Below are 22,476 nucleotides of genomic sequence, written 5' to 3'. Positions count from 1 at the left end.
TTGATTCATGGACAACTATAGTTTATCTCCCTAAATTAGCACAAGTTTCACTTCTCTAAGTCACAAAAAAATCGTAGTTGTCCTAAGTTCTAACTTTCTATAGTAACTTAACGGAGAGAGGAGATCCCATGGTAGCAAAATGGTAATTACCTTGATAATTTGTAGTGGCGACACCGTCGGCGGGGAACAGCAATTCCCTTACACAGGATGCTGTTTTCTAAAAAGGAGGTTTCTTTATGCTCCTCCAGTGCCCTATTTCGCCTTAGTCCATTCCCTGGCGCCTTGCCCTTCGGTGGAAAAGATGCCAGTGGGATCACCATCTCATGCGCGTGGAGGGGATATGTGAAGACATGAGCATGTGGAGACCTTGCGTCCCTGTGGACTCCACGTGGTCTCCTTCTGCCCCGTTAAACTTTGATCACACATGAAAATCACATTGTTTGGTAGGCCACGTCCTGTCTCCCTTGCATCAAGCTTTCTTCTAGGAAGACTAACAGAATAAAGAATTCCTCTTAATGCCAGAGACTGGTGTCTACTAAAGTCAATTTTTGCCTTCTACAGTATTTCCGTGGTTTCAGCAGTCGTTCCAAAGTAATTTAGGGATGGCACCTTTAACCCTGCGTTGGTCGCGTACGGTCTCTAGTTCCGGGGGTGTGGTTGTAACGTCGTTATTTATCAATGATTGTTTTGTCAACAACCTCCCTCTGTCTAGCTGAGTTTCTAACCTTCCTTTGACTCCACGATTTTGTTTTCAATGTTTTCGAGCCGCTAGGGGGGGTTCGTTGAAGCCCCTTGCTGTCTGCGTCCTTTCGCGAATATAGGTGAAAATCCAATATGCAGTTTCATGGCCGAATAACGAAGAGTCTCTTTTTATAATTTTATAGAATTTCAATTTTTATAGTCTTATTAGCTAATTACCCGGGTGCCAGGGGTGTCTTGGAGTTGAACGGCATTGGGAGTGTCCCTATTCATCTTATCGACCCCGAAAACTATGTATTCCACACTAATATCGGTCGTTTTCGATTATTTTCCACCACACCCCTAGGGGTGCCAGGGGTGTCTTACCCCCAGAGTATTTAATTCCAGATTGTAAGTCATATGTGTACCAAGTTTGGTCATCGTGAATGTCACCAATTAGCTTAGTGTCTCCAAAAGCTATGGATTCGACACTAATCTTGGTCATTTTTAACATTTTAATTTTCACCCCCTCTCACCCCCGATCCCGATAGGTGATGAACTTGAAGTGGGACGGTATTAGGAGTGTCACTATTGATCTTAGTGACCCCGAAACCTATGGATTCCACACTAATATCGGTCGTTTTCGATTATATTTGCATGTCACCCCCACCCCTATGAGTGCCAGGGGTGTCTTACCCCCACAGTATTTATTTCGAGATTGCAAGTGATACGTGTTCCAAGTTTGGTTGAAATCGCTCCAGGCGTTCGAGAGTTATGCCGGAACAAACATACATACGTACACACATACATGCATACATCCATTTTTATATTTTAGAAGAAGAAGAAGATGGAATCTCAATTGTTCAATGAAAGGATCTCATCGTAATAATTGAAGATTTGGCCATTTAGACTATTAACTCAGCATATATTAAACCCCGGTCTCTGGCACGACCTTCGACGTAACTTTCTCACGTGATCCACGAAGGATTAACCAGCCTTGAAGTCGCTACGTTGCAGCCACTTTGCTCAAAGAGTACTAGGGCAGTGGTTCCCAAAGTGTGCGCCGTGGATGGCTCCCACGAAATGTTCTAATATTTTAACTGAAATGACACTTATTCCAATGTACGTGCTCATTTAATACTTTTTTATGTGTAAAATGTCTCTGAATTTGAAATATGTGTTTATTTTTTAACTTCAGGAAAGGAGCAGAACCACACTAACAGAGCGTTGCAAGTGTTAGTTAGGTCTACATTCTGACTTGGGTGCAGCGGAAACATCTTGAAACACCAAGGGCGCCGTGAAACGAAAAAAATTGGGAACCCCTGAAATAGGATACAGTGACTTATTTTGAAAAGCAACTGAATTACGGTTACCAAAGTTTCTTTCAAGCACAGGATTATGCTCAGATAGGCATATCTGGACTTGACAATTCGTTTGAAATGTGATCCTACTCACTTCGCCATAACGCCGCCTCTATAGAGAACCGGAGTAGGACCCTTCTACGTAGTGCGTCATTTGCAGGCTAAGGAGGCTCTGGCGCTGGGCTCACAGCCAGGATAATCATCTGTGGGTGTTTGTATAGCGTTTGTGATTATCCATTCATCCATCGCATCACCATTCATACCCATCGTCATGATCACCCAAAGTGGCAGAAATAGCACCGTGTATATAGCACCGTGCTAAGAAGGCACATTTAGGGGATCTGGGGGTAGGACCTCGCACACATTCTCGATCTCGGCCATTTTTAAGGTGATGTGATCAACACCAAGCTCCGGCCGCCTTTACTCCCCAGAGTTGCCCCTAAGTTCCCGTTGATTTGAGACTGGGTGCACCCCAGACCCTATTTATGCGGATACTTTAGATCACCCAACCCGGGAATCGAACCCAGGTCTCCCGGCACAAAAGCGACGTAAAATAAACAAGATAAAAAGAAATGTACTCCCTGATTAATAGGTGAAATCGTTCTCAATAAGTCATGGGGAGCACAATTAATTTACAATAACGCTCTCGCTTTTTCAAATGGAGCTTAATCAACTTGATGTCAATTCGAGCTACAATATCGTGTTACTTTCCTGGTGAGGGGAGTCACATACATAGAAATACATTTTGGGCTAATTGAGTATTTGGTGTTTCTTGCATGAAAGCGACAGGCTGGTCGGCCGGGAAGTATTCGCTAGTGCTGTCGAAAAAGTTTTTCTTTCACGAAATCAGTTTTTGATGTTGAAAAGTCCTTTTCGGTTTCTGAATTAGGGAAACTGGTAGTTGGTTAGCGCATCGGATTTGTAGTAAAATGAAAGGTCTGCCATAGATGATTCGATCCCCCGGCACCAGGAAAAGGAAATTTGTTCGCCTGAAGACGAGAGAAGAGGTGCTTTCTCGAAACGATGTGTAAGCATAAGTATAGTTTTTAGCACTAATGGATAATCCCAATTAACATTGAATGCTAATGTATAATCATTGTCACTGACATTCAGAGAACTATCAAAATCATCCTGACAAGGGTAAAAATTCCCCTTACTGCCAGGGGTGATTGAGTTGTGTGGTGAAAAACCTATTCACTGGTAGCCTGGTTTAAATACATGTTATGTTAAGATAGGCTGCAGTTTTGAAGGGGATCCAGAACACCTCCACCAGGAATCGAACTCGATACCTTGTTTAACATGTCGGTAGTGGTTAACCAAATGATAAAACCAAGAATGATACTATGAGGTATTTTATGCAGGTCAGTGTTACTACTCAGAAAGTTGTGTTTCGACGTTCGAATGCATCAAGAATCCAATTTCACAAAATGAATAGAAAACGTTCAAAACCAAAATGAGTTTTATGCAGTGGTGGAAACATGCCACAAAAATAAAACAATCGTCCGTTTCTTTCGCGAATGACTGAACAAATAAACGACGTTAATTGAAACAACTCGCATTCTCTTCCGCATTCAGAAATTCTTCCGTAAACCTGCGAGCAGTTTCCGTAGCATGCGTGGAAGTACTTGACGTGAGATTCCGTCCGAACGGTGCGACCGCAGAATGTGAAAGATCGAACGCATAGACGAAGACGTGACAAGAGGAGCCTGGGACATCGATCGTTCAAAGGAGAAGAACGTTCCGAGGCAATTAAGAGGCGCAGGTTGGAGAACGTCAAACAAATTGCTAAGCGTTCCTTGCGAAAGCTACAGAGGAAGGAATACTCTAGCGTAGCGGTTCTAAAACATTTTTTCTCATTGTAGCCTTTAGTCGTAACTAAACGTCTAATGTACCACAGGTTTTCTCCGAATATTGGGTTTTAGAGACTTTTCTTGGCTGCCTGATTAGTGGGGCGTTTTTGATATGTTCGAGGCTTGTATCTGCAATAGAACAAAATGGCATTCGGGCTGTATGTAGAAAGATGGTAAACAAATAAACATTAGAATCCTACATTTATTATTTTATTGGGTGTTCCTACGTTACAATCTTTATGACTAGTTACAAAAATAAAAATGTGGAACACATTCATGCTAAGAAGTATATAAAACACTTTAATTTTCATGTATTTTCCCAGAGTTGAAAAAAAAGTAAAGAACAAAAATAAGTTTGTAAACAAACTGTGAGGCACAATGCTGGAGTTTTTATTCTAAATCCTCAGAGTTTCTGGTGAGAAGGATCTGCCTGCATAGCCTGACAGTTTCTTGATGTCTGGTTGTGCACTTGAAACTTATAAGCAAAGATTCGGCTTCAAATTTAGTATATTATGCCAAGGATAAGAGCGTCAGTGACAAAAACAGCCCTATTTCCCTGTTGAGTTTTAAAGCTATGAAGTCTGAAACAATGAAGCAAAAATAATGTAGTGGGTATTCTCGAAATTTCTCTTCCGAGCTCAACGTTTACCCCCTTAACCTCCAAGGGGTTACCCTGGGGGTACGAGTACCACAGTTTGAGAACCACTGTTCTAGCGGGAATACATGAAGATATGAAGAAATGAAGCGAAGTAATAACATCATAATATAATTACGTTTCACAGCCCTGGAAAGTGAGAGAACGAGAGGAAGAGTGGAAGGAGGAATGAAACAGAAAGTCAGCAAATAACATATGGACAGAAAACTGAAGAAGCTGGGGCGAACCGATGGAACCTAATTCCCCCCCCCCCAAAAAAAAACATATTTTTTCGGTGCACTTGGAACATTTCTACGTAGTCATAACAATTGCCTATCTTACAAGATCTCTCATGAAGTACATGTTTTATATGCCATAGACAAGTAACGTTTCAATTTACTTTTCGGGTACGATAAAATAATAAAAGATGTTTTTATCTAAGAAATTACAATATTAACTAACTAACTGACTCTCTAGCCTTCTAAAACCCGAAGGTTTAAGACTGAAGCAACCCAAGCCTCCCATCTCTCCTTATCCTGGGTAAGATCAATCCAATCTTTTCCATCTTTGCCGATTTCCTTTAGATCCTGCTCAACGTTATCCCTCCATCTTCGTCTTGGCTTTCCTACAGGTCTCTTACCATCAGGTTTCTCAACAAGAATCCTGTAAACTCTTCTTTCCTCTCACATTCGTGCCACATGGCCTGCCTAAGTCTTCTAATAATATCTGGACATGAATACAAATTATACAGTTCTAAATTATGTAACCTTCTCCACTCACCTGTCTCCTCCTTCCTTTTAGGCCCAAATTTTTTCTAAGGATTTTATTTTCAAGTACTCTTAATTTATGTTCCTCTTTTAATGTAAGGGACCAAGTTTTACATCCATATAATACTACAGGCAACATTACTGTTTTGTATATTTTGACTTTCAGTTTCAGAACGAAAGAAAAACCCAGTTGAATTTCAATATCAAATATACAACCATACTCTAGCAAGATATTTTAGTCAAGGATTTGGGGGTTACTTTTTTTTCAAATCTTACTTTTAATAAACACGTAGAACAAATAATTAGTGAAGCGTTAAAGAACCTTGGGTTTATTCTTAGAATGGGGAGGGATTTAAAGAGTATAGAGACACTAAAAGTTTTGTATTATTCATATGTAAGACCAAAACTCGAATATGCATCTGTTATATGGAATACAGACACAGCAAAGTACAGTGAAGCAATTGAAAGAGTCCAATGAAGATTTCTTAGATTTTTAAAATACAAATTTCAGAAAGTTTATTCCACATTTGAACACTACGACGACCTAATATATGTCGGTTTACAAAGCTGTGTCACAGAAGAACGTTACACGAAATAGTATTCTTGTGGAAGTTGTTAGATCACGAAATATATGCTGAACATCTACTCTGCCAGATTAATTTTCGAATCCCGTCTTCGAAAACTAGACTCAAGAATGAAGTTTTTCCTATAAAGAAGGCTAGATCGGAAATTAAAAAGAAATCTCCATTATGGAGAATGTGCACCAGTTACAATAAATTGCTCATCAAGAATAAGACCATTGACATCTTTTCTATGAACGTAAGGGACCTCAGTAAAGCCACTATTAACACAATGGCTTAAGCTTATTTTTATATTTGTATACATATTTATATTTCTATATTACAAAAATATATGTACCTGTATTCACTATGCATCCTTTATATGGGCTCTGTAATTAGGTATATACCTGTTGAGTTCAATAAAAAAATAAATAAATAAGATTAAAGTTTATGAAGAGTAAAGTAACACGCATTTTCTGAATTAAGTCTCTACTTTTCATTTCCTCTTTAATATCATAATATAATTTTCATTACAATATTACTTTCTGAAAAAAAGAAAGAAAGAAAACAAGACAAAGTAAGTCAATCTCTCTCTCTCTCTCTCTTTCTCTCTCTCTCTCTTTCTCTCTCTCTCTCTCTCTCTCTCTCTCTACACTACGTAAAAAAATCACTCTCTCAACTCGAGAGAGTCTTGATATATTGCAAGTGAGATTTTCCATTCATATCTGCTTGTTGTGTATTGTGTCTGAATTTAAATAATTCACAGGGAAGGAATTTCAGGCCATGATATAGCTCTCAGACCGCAGAAACAAGCGACGCGGGAGTTTCACACGAAAGTGATAAGCGCCATAGATCCCTCCAGTCTATAAGAAAGCATTCGCTACGCATGGGCGACCAGCAGGCAGAGAAATGATACACGCATTCTATTTGGAAAATGGCCGAGTCCGTGCGGGTTGTCGTGTCGCTTCGGTACGAAATGTTGCATTTATTTATAAAGTTTCGTTGTCAAGTGACACGTGTCGCATGACATTTTAGTTTGAAATCTGCCTTAATGATTCCATAACAACGGTAGTTTTTCCTGACCGGACAAATAACTTTGAACAACATATATCACTTGCAACTGATATAATTTTCGATTGAAAACTGTGTCACGTGTCCCCCTTCCTCTCCCTGTTAGATGGCAACGGGTCCCAGAAGCAGCCGTCGACATGCGAGGGGTTAATGGGTGCCGTTCATCTTTGCTGTCAGGGAATGTCACGAGGCGATAACTCAGCCAGGAGACGCGGGTTCAAAGTCTGAGCGACGCATTAATCTCCGCGGGTGACTGCAGCGTCACTTATTAGCGCTCGACAAGAGGAGGAATCTTCGCTCCAAAGACTTGCAGCAGTGCACAACCACCGCTGGGTGCACGAGCGGAAACGGATGGGAGATACGAAACAACATGGAAGATTCAGTTGTGTAGTCTTTGGCCTCTCTATCAGGGTTGTTAGAGATCCAGGAAATTTAAATAAATTCAATTCCGGTCCAGGAGAGAAAATCAGCAAGTGTAAATGGGTTCTGGACCGTAATGAACCTTTTTATCTGTAAAGTATTTCATTTCTGTCCGGATCAATTTAAATACGGTCCAGGATTTTTTTCCGGACCAATTTAAATCCAGTCCAAGTTCCGTATTGAAATGAAACAATACACAACTTGGACCGAATTTAACTTCTGCGAGAAAAAAGGTTCCGGTCCTGTTGCGGAACCCCATAGAACCCATTAGAATTTACGGGTTCCTGGACCTTTAACAACCCTGGTTCGAATCCCGGCCTGAGCGTCCCTTCCTGAATTTCATCATATCATCACTCATCCTCATCTTCGCGATTAGCCAAAAGTGGCAGAAGTGCGAAGTGAAAGAAACCAAATCAATCAATATTTGTCCTCTCTCTGCTGATTTCAAGAGTTCATTTCCATGTCTTACACATAGGCGGCGTTACGAAAGCGTGACGCGCAGGTATTGGTGTGTGTGCTATAGTCCGAGTTGAGTTGTAAATCAACTTTATGCGCTGTAAAACTAATCAGGACTGGACCTACAGTTTAATGTGGGATCCGAAAAACTATGGGCCTCCACCGGGTATCCAACTTACACATTCTTATTAGTATTCATACACCTGCCTGACACCACGAATAATGCATATTGTGTACACATTTCTTTTATTGACTTTTAGATACGTTTTTGAATCATGTGTGTTTGTGTGTGAATTAGTGTGTATGCTTGCATTCCAAACCACTTTGTTTAATGCTTTTTCACATGCAATATATTTTGTAATATGTTGATCTGAGTTAGGTGCTAGAGATGCCCTAGGCTGCACCTTGCTAAGCAGAAATTAAAAAGACTATGCTATTCTATTTCCACACCATACAACTCAGATTTCAAAATTCCCCCATGACAAAGTCCATGTTTCTTAAAACTTTTTTTGTTTTAATTCAACTTTGTGCACAGACAGGCTAATCGGGACTGGACGTACAGTTTAAAGTGGGATCCGAACCACTACGTGTCTCCACTGGTTATCGAACTCGGTGGATGTCATGCGACCGTGCTGCCAATTACACAGGACCTGTTCTCTCAATCATTGAATATTACTGCAATGAAACCAGACTTCGTGGTTACCCTGTATTTTGAAATCAGCATCTCTTTTCAAAGACTGAAACCGCGAAACGGGAATCCCCGTCAACGTCCCAAACTGCAAGAACGCTCCATTCGAGGGTGTCTGTCCCAACCCATTAGAAAATTTTCTAGGAACCGCAGGACCGAAGAGTTCCGGCTGTCAATCAGTGTCCCCGCGTATTCGGGACACCCTCTCGCATTCTCCCAAGCCTTCCAACCTACTTTCTTCTCTTAATGGATCCGCCTTCCTGCCTCGGAGTGTCTCCACTCTCTCCTCCAAAGAAAACCCCCCGAGAACCACCTCCTCTCGCATCACCGCGGAAACTCGCTTACGATCCGAGCCAAACTGAATTTACGTCGCCATTGAGAGCTTTGCTTTCAGACATTTGTTCCGCAACCTACCAAGGATTCAGACATGCATCTCTCTAACTTCAGCATATTCTATAAGCTTTCGCAATTGTAATAACAATGAAAAACGACAATTGTTGCTTGAAAGTAGCTGTTGGATAAAACGAATTGTTAAACACGTTACACAAATCGCGAAGTAACTCGAATTTAGTCTTTCGAACAAATTGAAGCTAGGGAGAACGATGGAAGTCATATATGTTACCACAGATATATTAATTTTGAATTTTTACAAATTATTAGCAATGTTTACTGTATGAAAAGGTAATTCTTGCAATGAAAACATTCGTTGACTTTCTAACAATGCTCCTACAATGATACATGAAGAAGGTCTGTTCAACAACAAGGCAGAGAAAACGACAATAACCCATTATGCACATAGAAAAGGAATATTCACGTTGCCAAAAATAAAATTTATCTCCAATTTAAGTTTTCTCAAAACTTTTTCTCAAGACTGTTTTGAATGGAGGACTATTCCATTTGTGACGGAATCAGTTTGGGACTGTCAGCATATACCTAATGATTGATAGTTTCTAAGTATGTAAAAGTATAAGAAACAGGTCATGAATATTGTGGTGTATAGTTACCTATGTAATTCTTGCAATGAAAACATTCGTTGACTTTCTAACAATGCTCCTACAATGATACATGAAGAAGGTCTGTTCAACAACAAGGCAGAGAAAACGACAATAACCCATTATGCACATAGAAAAGGAATATTCACGTTGCCAAAAATAAAATTTATCTCCAATTTAAGTTTTCTCAAACTTTTTCTCAAGACTGTTTTGAATGGAGGGCTATTCCATTTGTGACGGAATCAGTTTGGGACTGTCAGCATATACCTAATGATTGATAGTTTCTAAGTATGTAAAAGTATAAGAAACAGGTCATGAATATTGTGGTGTATAGTTACCTATGTACGTCAAGGAAACATGAGATGTGCAAGGCAGTAGAGAGTAACATTAATAATGAAAATGTCACGGGATCATCTTCGGATCAACAATAGTATAATGACATGTAGCAACAATGACAGGATATATATATATATATCATTATCTTATATGCATGATTACCAATGCTATCCATTACCTACAGCCGACCTCTGGGGTGGAGTGGTTAGCACAACATGCCACGAAGCCAGTGTCCTAGGTTCGAATCCCGGCCTGGTCATTGGTGTTTCTTTGGGTATTCCTTCATCAGTTTCGTCATACCATGACTTATCCTATCTTCGCAATTAGCGAAAAATATGAACACAATCGATGAATCAAGCAACTTTTATCTGCTGTCATTGAATGCAGCTGACGAACACAATGAATACATCCAGTCACCTGCACCTCTGACTGCTCAAAAGAAAAGTTCATGTCACATGCATCAACCCAACAAATATCTTCTGGGTCCAGGAAGACAAATACTTTTTTATTGTTATCATTGTGATGCAGATTTTGGTGTATCCAAAATTTGAAAAGTGTTGCGGCATCACGATATTCCTTTAGCAAGATGGTGGAATGATTATGTATAAGAATGGAATGTGTCCTCCTTGTGCCAGGAATATTAACTTACTTTAGATTACACCATCGGCATCAGGATCATGCTGTGTTTGTTGAAAGCCAAGAGCTGATAGGTATCTAACACAAATCCTTGCATTCCTGTCTTCACAATATTGATGCACAGAAATAGCATCAGTAATACTTGTCATGAGACATTTCATCTGAAATGACCGCAAGGGGATATATCCCTGTAGTAGTCCTGATACACGCTGCGAAGAGTGTCATCTGTGGACGACCATCATAGTCAGCAGATTGTATCTCGCCTGGGCTAATTATGGATTTTTTCTTTGCAGTATATCTGCATATCTTCAAAATTTCTGTCTTATCATCATAGCTTTCTTTTGCTGTTTGAAATGCTGTACTTTGTTTTCCTTTTATGGATGTGTGCTTTGTAAATGCAGAGAGTTGACTGTCCGGCACACCAAGACAACTAGTAACAGTCTTCTGTTTCACCCACACTTTCTCTCATAATGAAAAGGCTATAATGCTACAACGTCCAGTACAGTTTTCCCATGGCAAGCACTGTCTGCAATCAGTGGCTCGCGCAGTATTTTCGAAATGGAAGGAGGGCGCGTATACCTTTTTAGTAGTAGACTCTCATTTTGCCATTTTTCCTGCATTTGACGTTCTTTTTTATGAATACTAATCCAAAAGGGTCTGTGACCTCCATCAACCCCTCTTTGAGCACGCCACTGTCTGCGATTCATCACGCACCAACGTGTCAATCATATGATGCATAATTACAAAAAAAAATATTCTTATTCTCAAGGTGGTTATTCTCATTATTCTCATCGTTACCACACCCTGCATCATCTTACGAATTTTGTGACATCCTACATATGATTCCCTGACGCCACTTCGGCAACATGAAGAATGAGAAGTTCCTGTTGCAAAGTTGTAGCTTTGTTTGCCATGAAAACTTAACTTTAAATACACAATACTATTGTTCTGCACCTAAGAACAGCTTCAGTGTTGCCACTTTTGCTAATTTTTGTCACAGAATGAGCCTACAGTTACTACGTACTTTACAGGACTATGTTTACTTTTATACATGATGTTCTCCTGTTTTTCCACTAGCAATTCCTTTTTCCATATGTGTATTTTCAATACCAATCACTTTGTGATAATGAATTTACACACATACACTACGATCTGGCTGTGAAAAAATCAGTTCACTGTATGTTGGCACAGGGCACTGGAAGCCATATTGTTTTGCAATGTTGCTACTGGCAGAAATACTGACAACAGAATGTATATTGCTGATATCATGACCTTCCATTTGTGCATTTCTCTTACCCGTACACATTTTTTGTATTCTGTCTATCAGGTTGACTTTCTAAGGAAAAACATTTTTTAAAAAAAAATGAACATTCATCCATTGATTGATTGATTCGGTTTATTTTACTTCGCATTTCTGCACTGCGGGACCCCTGGCGTCCACGGAGGACATTCATGGCTTTCCCTTTATATGCAACTGTTAATGTTACTCACGTATTTCACAGCTTTCACGTAGACTATGTGAAAGCACACATAGATCATCCCGGACGGGAGTAAAGTGGTCGACAGAAGGGGCATTCCAGTAGAAGCCGAAGAACCTCTATTTAAGTAGAGGGTTCAATGTGCAACAGTTGGGAGTTGAGTGCCAAAATGTCGTTCTGCATTTCCTGCCCCACAGGTCGGTGTGTATATATTACGTGTGTTGTAAATTTAAAAGTGGCAACACTATCAGGAAGAGGTGATAACACCGTGCATGTGTTATCAGGCATTGGGCATTTGAGTTGGGGCCCATGTGGATGTGTGGAGTGTCAAAAGTTGTATGTACGAGGTTGAAATGAACACCATTTTGTTCACTGCCCTAAGACAGCGATTTTGGATCAAAATCCAGGTGGCCCTGATAAAAATGCACCAGTATGTCATCAGTACTTTGATAAATCCTTTAGCAACAATTCCTAGCCGCATCTGATAGTTGCACAATGGGTAAGTGTATTTTTAAGGAGGTTGAGAAGTGTCAGTGGGAACATGAGGAAAATTGCATCATGCTGGGTTCTCGATATTGTCACCATTGTGCAACAATGGAAAAACATACATAGTAAGTTTCTATGCCATATTTTGAACCGGAGGTAGGATAAAACACCATAACTAAACTTTTGATGAACGTCCGTTCACCCTATGATGTTATTTTGTTTGTTTTGGCGACGATTTCCGTGGTAATTTACACGCTCTTACGGAGCCTTGGTACTTTTGTCAGATTATTTTTGTTGAGCTGGGTTTCAATTCCCTTCTGGGGAAACGTTTCTTACCACTCTAGCGACGTCTACATTCTCGGGAGCTTATTCCACGGCCGTTTACTTGTTGTCGCGTTTCCGTCATCTTCTTTACGGGTCTCCGCCTTCGCTGATTCCCAGCGTCCCGCGGGGTATGACGTCATAAAGCAGATCAAATAAAGAAGGCTCCGAGACCTTGGAATCCTCAGAGGATTCTCCTCTGTTCTCAAACCACCTTCTTTACGAGGAAGACAAGCAGAACTCTGTCCGTGTGTTGACTCCATTATGGAAGAACGGTTTGCAAGTTACATAAACTATAGGACCCCCTGGATGAACACAACAGTGGCCCCAGCAGATGAAGGGAGTTGCTCTCAGATGGGCTCTGCTTCGGGGGTCACGTCTACTAAGATCCTCCCTCCCTCTCCCTCTCTGATAATTGATTCCAGACTTTATGTACATCCTGTATATTTTGTCCTTATATTATGATCTTCTACTCAAAATCAAACTTGAACCAGAAAGCGTACATTGTAACAGCCGTGGCAGTACGCATAAGGACGTACACTGTATGACACAATTATAAGAGCTTGTAGTTGACGACTAACCTTTATGTAAAACTCTTTACGAAAAATAGAGCGAAATAGAATGTTCGTCGATGTAAACATAAACATGGACCCAACAAATTCTAAGTTTCTTGGTTATTCTTTTTGCTGTGTGTTAAACATATCCAATTTAAACGTATTGTTGATTGCGTGTTTTGTGTTCTTGAATAGTGGAAGATTAAAATATGATCGTGATTGAAGGCTGCGTTTTGACATATGTATATGTAAAACTCAACACGAACTGACAAAAGTTTTCGTTACTCCTCGATGCTAGAATCTGAGAAGTTCGATTGAGGGAGAGGAACATTACGTATTAAAAACTTCTATATACTTTTAACAGGTCAGTTGTTGCGTATCAACATTTTGAATGTATAAGGAGCGATCAAAAAATAGGTACTTTCAAAAGAAACCTCAGGAAACTTCACAAACGATGATGAGATTCTTCTATAACCAAGATGGCCCGCTACTACTGGAGTCTCTCCAGAAAGCAGCAGCGTGCTGTAACACCCTGTTGCCTGAGAACAGCCATCCAGAAAAGCGACAGTGGAGTCGTTCTTCTGCCTGTCATCATGTGGCAAATACTTAAGTAGGTTTGTTCAGGCAGTTTAGTTGCGAAGTAGTTGGGCATCCCCTTGAGCTCAGACTTGAGCCCTTGCGACTTTCACATTTTTTCCCCTTGAAAAAGCACCTCTAGGGAACAGACGAATGCTTTAATATGTACGATGATTGTGCGTAAGAATCTCCGGACCTATACTTGTTTTTCTACAAGGTATCTTTTCCTACGATCTCTCTCTAAAATTCAAAAGACTGGAAAAAAGTATAAAACTAAAAGTACTTGTACGTGTGGCGCGCTTGCCTTGTAATCAAGGGGTCCCGGGTTCGATACCCGGTGGAGGCACAAGTGGTTCGGATCCCACTTTAAACTGTAGGTCCAGTCCCGATTAGGCTTACTGTGCATAAAGTGGACTTAAAACACCAAACCAAACCAAACGTGTGGCGCGCAGCCGACTGATACATTTCAAATTTGAATACTGCGCCGGCGCGATAGCTGGTCGTGGTTGGCGGGAAGGGGAACGGCACAGGAGGGGACGTCATTTCATATAGCCAGTTGCAATGAAGAGTCGGAAAATGCAACAACGTGTTACCTGTGTTCGTAGTTATTACCAAACGAAGTCTGTGACGGGAGTGCAGCAGAAGACAGTGCAATGTTGGGCGACATGGGAAGAAATTTGAAGAAACGTATCATGACTATTAAAAACTAAAACGAGCTATTATTGACGAAGTTTCTGCTATTGATGAGGACGTACGGAGGACCTTCCAGACACGCTTGCAACAGCATTGATGTACATGGAGGCCATCTGTCTGGTGTAGCTTTTAAAAAAATAAGCTTGTAATATGTAAGTAATAAAAAGCATACTTGGACGTATTTACAGACGGTTTCGCTTATTTTCCCTCTTGCCATATATTATCTATGACCATTTGACATGTGTCAGTCGGAATCCTATACAGTGCACATCCACCATTTTGAAGAACGAGCCAAAATCATAGTGTCTACTAGCACATGGGTATCTGAAACAAGACTCCAGACAAAAAACTCTCCTCGTCGAGATTTCTACGACGGAAACTGGGTGGATATAAAATTAATACATGCTTTACAGAAAACCTGAAGGAAACACGCCTTTGTTAATAATAAAAGACAAAGGTACTCACCCTGAAACTCCTTCCTGGCCGCACTCACACTAGTCACAATGTTGGCCACGTGGCCCAGCACAGTCGCAAACAACAACAGTCCGAACAACAGCTGAATAATCACAAAAAGATACTCCCCCTTGCTCCTAGGCCGCGGGAGGTCCCCTATCGTGGTGAGAGCCAAAGTGCACCAGTAGTAGCTCTGCAGGTACTGCTTCACAACGTCCGCACTTTCACTGTCCCCGAACACCCAGTTCTTGCTCCCGAAGCCGTTGTTCTTGTAGATGATGTGGTAGAGGCAGCCGTTCCAGTGGAAGATGACCAGCAGGTAGTGGATGAGGCTGGTGGAGCGGAAGAGGTTGGGGTAGTTGGTGTGGCGCTCCGTCCTGTCCATGAACGCCCAGAAGCGGTAGATCTTCACCAGACGGAAGGAACGAAGGATGGAGTTGAACCCGATGCTCAGGTAGAGGAAGTCGAGCGGGAGGAGACAGAGGCAGTCTATGTAGAACGTCGTGGAGTTCATGTAGTGCTGGCGGAGCTTCGTGGAGTCCGTCTGCAGCACGCCGTCCTCCAGGTAGCCCGTTCGGAAGTGGAACGCGATGTCCACGACGTAGAGAAAGTCCGCTAAGTAATCGAGGCAGAACCACACCACTATGGACTCTCCGTTGATCTCCTGGAAGGCGAACCGGTAGATGATGACCCAGAAGTTGTAGAGGAAGGCGAGGGACACCACCATGGACCAGTAGTAGCAGAGTCGCCCCGCGGGGTCGAACACGAAGGACCACTTGCAGCCGCTCCGATCCGAGCTGCTGGTGCTGGTCTCCCACTTGTCCACCTTGAGCCTCCACCGAATGTCCCGGCGTCGAGCCTCGCGGGCCCTCCTCGAGATATCCAGCTCGGAGGCGACGTGGGCCCTGTTGACGTAGGCCGCCGAGAGGGAGTCCCTGGAGAAGCGCTTGCGGCTGCTCACTCCCAGGCGGGTGCTCACGATGTCCAGCAGGCTCTGCTTCGAGACCGACTTCCCTCGGACGCTCTCGGTGCTCTTGCCGATGTACACGGGGCTGGAGCTGTTGATGCGGGTGCCGGAGGAGCTGAGGCGCTCGCCGATCATCCGGCACTGGGTTGTGATAATCCCTGGAACACACAAAGCAAAGCGGCGTGTGAGCTGTCATCATGCAAGAACACACACAAAATGAAACAAATGGGTCTACGACTTTTTGGTGCTCAACACTTTATGCCTTTCTCCTTTCTCTTTTGCACCTCTGACCACGAACACACTCGTGCACTGACATTCGGGAATTAATGTACAGTCAAATAAAGACCATTGCCAGCAAAACGCAACAAAGCAGTTTTTGGAGTTTGCTGAAACTGAGGTGACATCCTATGCGTATCTCCCACCTATTAAAACTATGGGGGGAGAAAACACTATGCATTCAGGGATCTTTCTATTATTCCGGATGGTTCGTTTCACGTACGTTATTATTTCCTTTCTGTAATACAAATAAACATAGAGGTTTCCTAATATAGCACCTTCTTTTATTATTTATGATAGCTTAGTGTATGTAGTATCTAACTAATCTCTAAAAAAAATGAGAGTGCATTGCATCTAAATGGGCCACGTCTCATGCACGAGTCTGTTCCTTCACAAGTTTAAGTTTACAGTGAGGACGCGGACCAATACATTTTATCATTTTTTGCCTTATCAAGCATAAAAATTCATCATGAATTAGTTTCTTCCCATCGTGAGAGGTATTCACTAACAAAGCCATTTTATATGTGATGAGGAAGACATTTAGGATGGACAGTCACTGAAAGCGAATCAGGAGCAGAAGTGGAAGGGTGTGAAAAAGAGAAAAGTGTCTATCACTAAAATGTATGGCACCAAAATTACCTAGCACCGAAAAGTTCTGGTACCAAAATGTCAGACTTCCAAAACAAATAACACTCACTCTTAAGCCTTGTTTCCACATTTAATAAAACACTAAAAAACCTGACCAAGGTAGAATTCATTCTAAAGTAACACACTATAAACTTATAGCAAGGTCTTCCTCAAACTCTGAACCAATTATAATGACTATATTAGTCTTTATAGTCTGTGATCGTGAAAGTTAGCCCTTTCCCATGTAAAGCAATATCGCTCCTTGGATGTAGTCTTGAATGGATATGAGGTGGCTCTTTTACAATAAAATTAAAGGACAAATTGAAATTTTTAAAAAAAAGATCTTGAGAAATGTTTGGACCTAAAAGAGATGAAACAACACTCAACTGCATGTTCTTCCGGTGACAATTCTAGAATATTGAAATCACGAAGACATCTGTGGGAATGGGAAAGAATAGAAACGTTTAACAGGGTGTCTATACTTTTGTAAAAATAAAATTCCCTCACTTTTCTAGGTTTTCGAGACAGAGAACCAAAATTTGCCACACTAAGTCATTAGAGCATTCATGTACTTAAATATGTGTGCAAGAAGCTCAACACATATTTTAGCTAAACTCCAGACTTAAAATCCCACTTAACCAAACTTTTAGAATATTCACTTAAAATGTTAAAAGTAATAACAAGAGAAACTCTACAATTATTTAGTCAGGGGTGAGCTTTTACGTATTGATTAATGCTAAACAAATAATTCCTTTTTTAATTAAAAATCATTACAACTATAGCATATGCAATGCATTATTATAGTAAAATTTAGTAATATATGTATTAATCTTAACATCATCCAAACACAACCCGAAAATTGCAACAAGTGGTAAATACCAATAGCCACTTACTGTAGCAGATTTCTACATTAAAATAGTTAAACACTTTTCTAGAGTATTTAAAATTTAATATGCAATTCCTACTGCTACTACCGATAATACTCAGTAGCATAGTTTGCCCACAACAAATTAAAAATGTGTGCTTTTAGTGCACTGCTACAAAAATGTTGATTTTTCCAGTATATTTCCCGGACATTTCCATGACTTTTCCAGAGAGAATAAATTCCCTGACCTTCTCAGGATTTCCAGTTTTTTCAGACTGGTAGACACCCTGTTTATAGGACCCTTGTTGGTAAACACCTTAAGGAAAGCTAGGACGAAGATGGAATGACGATATTAAGATGGACCTGAAGGAAATGACTGAGTAAACTGGGAAAGTAGAACGCAATATGCATATAGCACAGATTTTCTACCACTTTAAAAAAGCAAATGGTTCCATTCAACGATTTTCCAATTACAACCTCCTCAAACTTTAACCCTAGCTTAGCCAGTGGCAGGCTCAGCACCTCTACTTTTTCTATTTTTCAACTGTGAAAATTTTTATAAAAAATTTAAAATAAATTACTTTGTTCCCTAGGGTGTTCACAATATTTCTGTATTACTTTTGTTTACAAAAACATAAATTTAATGTAAACATTAAGCAAAATGTTCTAGGTGGGCCTATCAAGCGCCATGTTTGAATGCGTGTCATTCGAGACAGTCATGCAAGCGAGAGTTGTTACGCACCCACATGATTTATAAAATTCAATGTATAATATGTTATTATAAAAGGAAATACTTGTGTTTATCTATGACGTCATAATTGGTTTTACTCAATTTGGTAGTCGGTTACAATGATTATTGACTCACCTTAAGATATCTGAATGATGTAATTTATTGATTCTGATGGCTGATGTAAGAGACTTTTAAACTGAATGTCTAAATTTATGTGCTCGAGTAATAATTTCAAGCTTAATACAGTTTAAATTTTAACAAGAAATTTATTTTCGAGTGCTAGTGTGTGATTTAAAGATCAACTGAAGTTTTAAGATATTCTAACTGTACGAGATTTAATATATTCTACATAAAAATACCCGTAAGTTATTCCCACGTCCGAAGAGGCCTCATAGTAGACTGATACGTCTTGTGTTCTCCGGAATGGATTAACAGTAAGTATATCAACTGAGTTCAAACCGGGAACGTGACAGAGTATAAAATTGGTTGTTAATGATTGTAATTTATGGAATTATTATAATTCATAAACAACTGCACCTGCATAAACGAAACAGCATTAATGAAAAAATTATTATGTTTTTTGTGAGTTTTAATGAATGGTAAAATATGTTTGTGACACTCATGCAATAATTCGTTATTATTTGTTATTCATGATGTTAATCTTCGTAAAGTAAAGTGTTCCCCTGTGCATATCTCCACGCCATGAAGGCGTATAGGGGGTGTGGGGGTAACGCCCCACACTTTCTTGATCCGGTCGTGAGTGGGGGTGATGTGATCAGCAATTAATTAATAACTGCATCGCGGTGGCTCAGGTCGACCTCCGTGGCGGTGGTTAGCATAGCGCGTTACAACGCCAGGGGTTCCGGGTTGGAGTCCCGGGTAAGACATGCGTATTTGTTTTGTCGAGATAATGAGAAAATGTAAGAATTGACAAGCCGAAAAGTGAGAAAAAGTGTGAATGTTGGGGGATACCTCCGTGTAGGGAGTATTTCCTTTTATATATAAAAAAAATCTGTAACGTGTCTGACTACCATGCTAAAGGTACTGGGTTCGATCCCCGGCCGGTTCAAATCCGGGAACTTTTCTAACGTTGGAAGCGCCCACCCAGCGTCGAATGACTTGAGTACTTGGGGGAGACCCTGGGGGCTAAAGGCGGTCAGGGGCGTGATGCAGATCACATCACCCCCACTCACGACCGGATCAAGAAAGTGTGGGAGTTTACCCCCACACCCCCTATACGCCTTCATGGCGTGGGGCTAAGCACAGGGGAGCACTTTACTTTTTCTTTTTTTAATATGTATATAATCAACAAAGGAAGCAGTGATTCAGTAAGAATATGGTCTCTTGAATTTTAATAATAAAAAGTGTGAGCCTGTGTGTCCCCCCTCCCCATCAGGTAACTAAGTTTCTCGTACAGCACAGGTAAGCTAGGGTTAATGGAGGTGAGGTAAAACAAGGAGATGCATTATCTCCATTGCTCTTTAATTTTGCCTTAGAATATGCTGTTAGGAAGATAAAAGAAACTAACGAAGGACTAAAATTGAATGGTGTGACTCAGTTGTTAGCATATGCAGATGATGTAGACTTACTGGGGGATGATATAAATACAATTAAGAATAATGCTAAAATATTTTTGAAAGCAGCTAAAGATATAGGTTTGGAAGTTAACAAAGAGAAAACTAAATATATGCTTACAGGCCGAAACCAAGTGTTAGGTAATAATCAAAATCTAATTATTGATAACAACTCATTTGAAACAGTTTCCAAATTCAAATACTTAGGAGTAATATTAACAAATGAAAATTATATTAAAGAGGAAATAAAAAGTAGGCTTAATTCAAGAAATGCATGTTACATCTCTCTTCATAAACTTTTGTCTTCTCGTTTAATATCTAAAAAACTAAAAGTTAAAATATACAAAACAGAAATTTTGCATGTAGTATTTTATGGGTGTGAAACTTGGTCCCTTACATTGCAAGAGGAACATAAATTGAGAGTATTTGAAAATAAGATCCTTAGGAAAATATTTGGATCTAAAAGGGATGAGGAGACAGGTGAGTGGAGAAGGTTACATAATTTAGAACTACATAATTTGTATTCATGTCCAGATATTAGAATAATTAAATCAAGAAGACTTAGGTGGGCAGGCCATGTGGCACGAATGGGAGAGGAAAGAAGAGTTTACAGGATTTTTGTTGAGAAACCTGATGGTAAGAGACCTGTAGGAAGGCCAAGACGAAGATGGAGAGACAACGTTGAGATGGATCTAAAGGAAATCGGTAGGGATGGAAAAGAGTATATAGATCTTGCTCAAGATAGGGAAAGATGGAAGGCCTGTGTTGCTGCAGCCATGAACCTTCGTGTTTAAGAAGGTTAGAGAGTTAGTTAGTTAGAGGTGAAAGTTGGCTTATTGCATGTTGAATCCAGCGTCGTTTCCTGCGTCACGGTTGACCCAAAATGTTGGAATTACTTTTCGTAACCATTACAAGAGATTATTCTGTTCATCAGTGAAGGAAAAATATAAATACAGCGCTGGTACACTTGGTAAATTTTCATAACGCAATCAATTAATCGAGAAAGAGTTTACAAAAAATGAAAGAGAGTGACGAGGCAAGGCAACAAACAGGACTCTCGACATGAAAGCGCTCTTCTCTTTGTTTTTCAGCCCCACAAAGCAACGCCCCGCAGGCAGCCGGAGAGAAAGAGAGAGAGAGAGAGCGGCGACATCTCAAGTCCTCTCAAGCATCGTCTGAGAACACCCCGGGCAATGCAGACGAGTAATTTTATTAACGCAACGTTTTTCAAACGAACTGAAAAGTTGGATGTTTTCTTGCTAGGAAACTGATGTGAAAACCTTGTAAATGAGATGTGCTTGTACATTCAACGTACACTGGCAATACAAATGGAACACTTACATCCTGAAATACTCACTTCCCTGCAAGGCTTTACATATGCTGCCTAACTCTACGGGGCTGGTAAAGGTTGACATTGAAAATTTGCTATAAATATCCTCTTATATATCTGAAGAATGTAAATGGTAAGAATATATTACAGCGTTATTCCGAATAACAACATACAGAGGGGTCCAAATAGTGTATAGCACTCTTTATTCTTCAATATTTTTGGAATGATTCAAATTAAAATTAGGGAAGAGTGTAGTTCAATGTTGTCTCAATAGAAGGCATACATCACACGAGAACAAAGATGATATAATTATTAGAGTTGAAAATATATGTTTTTTATCTCCACGCACATGCAAGAGAGATATACTGCGTTCGATTGTCCGCTTATTGAGCACAGATTTGCGATTACGCTGCTGATATCGTGTTGTAATCGATGTCCTACCGTTGATGACGTTGCACGCAGGCCCTGCATTCAAGAAGGTGTCGGTGGGACGCGGCCTCGGCGGAGATCAATCCCTCATCGGAGAAGCCTCTTCACGGCTTCTTACTCAATTACGTTATCTGGCGCTAAGTTCTTCCCTAACAATGCAACCTTGTTATCAAACTTCACGTCGCGGGAAAGTTGGCGAAACAAGCAAAGTTCATTAAATCATTTTTTTCTTCTTGCCGAGCGGAAGCTTCGCGCAAATTGGCAACGCAAGCGCCGGAGAATGCTCCGATGGAAATGCTCGGGGGGGGGGGGGCAGGGGGGGGGAGATTTCCAGCACCATGCTGTCGTTCGCATCAGCATTTTCTAACCACCCTTGGTCTGGAAACCCGATCGTAAGACACCTGTGGGAGGACCTAGAAGAAATTGGAGAGATGGAAAACTTATGTTGCTGCGACAGTTAACCTTCCGGTTTAGGAATGCCAGAGAGTTGTTAGATTGATTTCGCTTTTAAACTTCGCTTTTCTGCCACTATTGGATATCGCGAAGATGTCAATGAGTGATGATATGATGAAATTGATTAATTTAATTGTTTTAAGTCCACTTCATACACCCCACACCCCCTATACACCTTCATGGCGTGGTGCTAAGCACAGGGGAGTACTTTACCT

General features: G+C 40.6%; 1 protein-coding gene across 2 annotated transcripts in view; it reads right to left on the bottom strand.

The window, feature by feature from the left end:
• The window catches only part of LOC145994022 (cyclic nucleotide-gated channel alpha-3-like), a 301,195-nt gene that overhangs the window by 226,251 nt on the left and 52,468 nt on the right, over positions 1 to 22,476 (bottom strand). For both annotated transcript variants that reach the window (XM_083130102.1, XM_083130103.1), the window contains exon 2: positions 15,023 to 16,135. In XM_083130102.1, the coding sequence (XP_082986228.1) occupies positions 15,023 to 16,135 (1,113 nt within the window). The remainder of the gene's footprint in view (positions 1 to 15,022; positions 16,136 to 22,476) is intronic.

The sequence above is a fragment of the Lepisma saccharinum genome, chromosome 10, assembly GCF_977018435.1.
Source record: "Lepisma saccharinum chromosome 10, izLepSacc3.1, whole genome shotgun sequence".
NCBI lineage: Eukaryota > Metazoa > Arthropoda > Insecta > Zygentoma > Lepismatidae > Lepisma > Lepisma saccharinum.
The sequence above is the reverse complement of the archived record's forward strand: the minus strand, read 5'-3'. Positions and strand labels throughout refer to the sequence as shown.